Here is a 5441-nt window from a genome sequence, read left to right on the forward strand (position 1 = left end):
TGAGGTGAATAACAGAAGATAAGAAAGAAACAGGTTGGAGCAGAATGACACACTGAGATCACTGCGGGGAGGAAGCAATGGAAAAACTATAAAGCCCATGCAAATAAGACTACATGATGCAAACTTTTACTCTGGATGGCATTCTAAAGCTTAATTATGAGTGTCTTTAAGGCAAAATATCTAAGACAGTCACTAATAAACTTAAATTTCTCATTTAAAATGTTACATTTTAGCACAGTTACCGAGATCGAAATTTGGTGGAGAATCTTCCTTTCCAGCAATCTATTCTCTGACAGTCAACAAACCCTCCAAATATTAGTTAATGCAGCATCAATCTTGTACTTGAAGTTATATTATTGGAATGTTTACTTTTTAAAAATAACCTTAGCCATTAGGAACATGCAACACATCATTTTTATGGACTGTTAGATGTGAAATTCCCTGTCTCTAATCACTTCAGTCTTCATAAGATTCTCAATGAATCTTGAAACGTTTGAATTTATACCGCATTTAGTATCTGCTAAGACTGAACCCCCAGTGAACTAGATTGTTGGGGGAGTGCGGCAAGGGGGGGAGGATGGGGAGGGGGAGGAGGGGGGAGGAGGATGTTTGCCCGGAAACCGGGAAAGGGAATAACACTCGAAATGTATATAAGAAATACTCAAGTTAATAAAAAAAATATATATATATAAAAATATAAAAATATATAAAAAAGAAATGTTAAAAAAAGTGCTTTACATGTTTATGTCTATAGCAATTACTTCATCTGATCCTCACTTTGAGGTTCTTCAATGACTTCAAATCTCTGCATAACTATAGTACAAATTTTTCCTTACTCTAATCAAAGACAAAAGGAAAACAAAAATTTCCTTACTCTAATCAAAGAGTTATTTGCTTAACTGATGACCCATTTCTCCAATGTCCAGATATTTAATAAAATCCTGATATTATTAATATGGAAAACTCTAACATAATCATATAAACAAATAACTTCAGAAGGTAGGTACAGCCCTACTTCTTTCTGTTTTACTAACAACACACAAAAGAATTTAGCACTCGCGGCAGGAAGCTTACAACTGTCTAAGTGCTATTTTATAATATATATATATATATATAATATATATATATAATGTTTATAAAATATATAAACATTTTGGGCTTTTACTCTTCCACATAAGTGCCAACTAGTGCAAATGCAATGTACCAACTACTGCAACCAAATATTGACTCCAATTTTTCATTAAATAGTGTCCAGAGAGGACCTATAGTATAACCTTAGAGATAACCTAAGACCAGGGAAATATGTGGATTCTGGAGTCATGAGAGTTGTTGCAAAATTATTTGTGTGCCATGGATTCTATTCATTATCGAAAATTAATAAAAGTATCAAAATATATTTTAAAGATATATAAATGTGATATTAAACTGATTAAGTTTATATGAACTGTATCAGAAAGATACAGAAACTAGTTTTGGTAATTTTTACAATATAGGTAAGCCCCTATAAAATTTAGAAATGAACTTCATATAGTACAGGTCAGTTTGATTAATACAGTTGTTTCTAAATGATGAAAGTTGTAAGGCAACATTTATGTGTAGATCACGACTTTTTCTTCTCATGTATATGAATGGACTATTTGTCTGCTCTAGTGAATGAATGTGAAACTATAGGTAAGAAAACTCAACTGTCCTGGGAGTAATGCTAAAATAGTAGATTTTTGCTGGCTAGGTACTTAAGAAGCAAACAATATGAAAACCTACATGTGAGATATTGGAAAAATTATTTCTTCACTTCAGGATTGTCTTTATTATGGATTATATGTTTATCAAAACGTCACAGTGTAGACATTGAATCACAATAATATTTATTCAAAAGCAAGGATATACAGGAAAACCAGATGGAACAATAGATGCAACTCTAGTTAATGTTCCATATTGCAATGAAAACAATGTTATCCATATTTTGGTTATAATCTCCCAAAATGGATGATGATTAAAAAGAAATTTAGTAGTTATTTTTACAGAAATTACAGAATAAAATTTCGATTATTCCAAAATAAATTGCTTTTAATATATAAGTAAAATGCTGAAGTGCACTGCAATTTTGATTAAACATGATATTTACACAGAATTGTTCTTTGAAAAATTCTTCACCAACATGAGAGATATCTATTTTTTGAAAATATAAATATTACATGTGTTAATTGATAATAAAGATATAGAAATATGTGCTCACTGCAGCTTAACTAAGAATGTAGAACTCAGTTGCAGCAGCATATTATCAGATGAAATTATTGACTGCTGATATCATCAGCTAAGCACAGTTTTACTGCTATATAAATACACAAAAAAAAAATAAAATAGAAGAGACCTTGTGGTAAAGAATGGGAATACTCATAAAGCAATATGCATGACATAGACACATTACTGATACATTAGTCAAAAATTGCTAACTCAAAAACTTTCCTTTAATCCCTGAAATGCGGGTATTGTAATTTTTAATTTTCTCATGAATGTGGGTGATTCAAAATTTCCAATACTGACATTTTTCTAATCTCACTTCAATGCTACCTGAGAAAAATAAGGTTGAATGTGACTCTGTTTTATTGTTATTTGTAGTATGAAGGAGTCCTGTAACTGTTTTCATCTCTAAACATTCCCTAGAGGAATAAGGCTCACTCTTACCTTTATTATAATGTCAACTGAAAATTTAGTCTTGATTTCCAATGACTTTGTATAACAAAATCTGCACAGCATCCCTAGTTCGAATTTATCTCTAATTTCCAATTTATAGTTAATAACATATTCAGTGAGAAAACAATCTTATTTTATTTTGTTAAAGTTTTAGACCAGAGCTTTTTTATACAATTTTTCATCTCTGAATTTCTCAAGGTATATATCAATGGATTCAACATGGGGCTAACAACTGTATAAAACACAGCAATATATTTATCAATAGGAAAGTTGGAGACAGGCCTAGCATATATAAAACTGCAGGGAGCAAAAAAACATACAACCACCATGATATGGGAGCTGCAGGTGAACAGAGCTTTGCGCCTTCCTTCCTGACTGTGAGTCTTAAGAGAGTTTAGAATGATTCCATAGGAGACTAAGAGAAAGGTGAAAATTCCCACACAGATTACTCCACCATTGGCCATGACGGTGATGCCAAGGAAGTAGGTGTCAGTGCATGCAAGTCCCAGTAATTGATTCATGTCACACATGAAGTGATCAATAAGATTGGGACCACAAAAAGGAAGTTTATACACAGTCAGAACTTGAATCGTTGAGTGTACTGTGCCTCCAACACCAGCTACCAGCAAAAGGAGAATGCATACCCGCTGGTTCATAATGGTCAAATAGTGCAGTGGCTTGCAGATGGCCACATAGCGATCATAGGCCATGAAAACCAGAAGGAAGACCTCAACACCGCCAAATAAGTGCTCTACGAAGAGCTGGAGCATGCATGATTTGAAAGAAATAGTCTTTTTATTATATAATAAGTCTATAATCAAATTTGGTGAGATGGAATTGCAATAAAGAGCATCCAGGACTGACAGACAGGCAAGAAAGAAGTACATTGGGGATTTTAAGGAAGGGCTGGCAATCACTGTCCCTGCAATGAGCAAGTTGCCCAGCATTGTCACAAGGTAGGTGAGTGAAAACAAAGCAAATAATGCTTTTTGTCCAGCAGGATCTTGAGTAAGGCCCACAAAAATGAATTCTGTGACATTGTAGCCCTGTCCCATTGACCTGTTTAGGAGACTTATTTCAGAGATGAGAGCTTGAACAAGACTTATTCCAAAATGTGTATGTAGTCATAAATCCTTTTTAATGTGAAAACCATTGCCTCCATTTCTTTTACAATGGTGAACATACAGTAGGTGTTCAGTGAGCAGTCTGAGTTCCTGTTGATGACTCGATTCCTCCATGGGAATTTTAGTTGTGCCTGCAAGTACAAGTGTTTATAAGTCTCAATGTATCTCTGCAGTACACTCCTGTACATAAACTTCCTACATAAAATGTGTTGCTTTTGACAAACATGTTAGAAATGTTAAGAAGGGTGCCTCCTTTTCAGAAATATACTCTCTATTATGTCAACAGCTTTGAATAGATGGCTGCAGATTCAGTTCAGTAGTTAAGAACAAAATTATCTCTTACAGAGGACCCTCGTTCAATTCCTAACACACACACAATAATGATTCTCAACCATCTGCAACTCTTATTCCCATTGGTTCAATATTTTTTCTGACCTACATGACACCAGGCATACACGTGAGACACATACATACATGCAGACAAACACATAAAAGGAATATTTTTTAAAATGAGTATATCAAGTAATATAGAGTCACTGTTTGAAGGTATTTTTTGGAGAACATATTAAAATCATCATCTGGATATCTGTGATCAACCAGATCATTGATTCTGTTGCATTATTAAACATCTGTATGCATTTCAAAGAAGCCTGACACCCTTATAATCTTCATATTAAATTTAAAAGGATGACTTTAAACTGTCTTGTAACTACATTACTATATACCACACTGATGTTTTATGGAATGAATTTATTTATCTCAGATTACCAGCTATTTCTGGCGTCTTAATCCTGTCCATTTTACCATGCCTAGACCCATTCCTAACACACGGTTCATTTTTAATAATATCATTTAGTCTGCTACAACCCCTTAATGTAAGTAACAATTAGCTAATGAAAGAGCCGAAGTAGAGAAATGTAGAGAATTACATTATGTATATGCCTTTATAGGTAGGGAGTTAGCAAACAGAAGTGCATTGTTCAGGTTCCGCAAAACCTTACTAAAGCGAAACTATATATAGTGAAAGGAAAGGTATGTCTGTCTCATAGTTTTCTGAATATAAGTAAAAATATATTTCCTTCTTCACTGAAAATTAAAAGGATTCAAAGAGATGCAGTCAAAATCATTTCCAGGGCACTACCAAAAGTGTAGTAGTGCAGCCTTATCTCTTTATATTCCATCTACATTTTATGAAACCTACAGAGTCCTGGAAATATTTCCAAATTTAAGATTTCTTAAAAACAGGTTACCGATGACAAGTGAGATTTAGTAGGTTAATACTTACTTCATTTCTCTTCTTGAACAGTATCCAGAGAGGGTCTTGGATATTCTTGCTACAGAACTGTAATCACTGGGGAATATTGTGAAGTCTGTGCCATGTGCCTTCTGATGTTGTCTCAGGTTCTTTTCTTTGCTATGGAGGGAATATTGGACCACATGATAAACCTCCTTGTATCCCAACTTCATCATTTCTACCACTGGAATATTCTTATATATACAGTCTTTAATACTTTGGTTTTGGTGTTGGTGGTAGTATATGTAATGGTCCTAAATAACTTCTCAAATACCTGATAAAATCTATATAGATGATAGCAGTTGTCAATTCTTTTGAGTGTGTTCCAT

At 33.7% G+C, this 5441-nt stretch overlaps 1 protein-coding gene across 1 annotated transcript; it reads right to left on the reverse strand.

Moving 5' to 3' along the window:
* Positions 1–2828: 2828 nt before the first annotated feature.
* LOC116900468 (olfactory receptor 4A5-like) lies at positions 2829–3749 on the reverse strand. Its single transcript, XM_032902204.1, has one exon. The coding sequence runs from the start codon at positions 3747–3749 to the stop codon at positions 2829–2831; it is 921 nt and encodes a 306-aa protein (XP_032758095.1).
* Positions 3750–5441: the final 1692 nt, after the last annotated feature.

This window comes from Rattus rattus, chromosome 5 (assembly GCF_011064425.1).
Source record: "Rattus rattus isolate New Zealand chromosome 5, Rrattus_CSIRO_v1, whole genome shotgun sequence".
Taxonomy (NCBI): Eukaryota; Metazoa; Chordata; class Mammalia; order Rodentia; family Muridae; genus Rattus; species Rattus rattus.

Excerpts from the sequence above, each read along its gene's own strand:
- LOC116900468 (XM_032902204.1), bottom strand. The coding sequence starts at position 3,749 with ATGGGACAGGGCTACAATGTCACAGAATTCATTTTTGTGGGCCTTACT.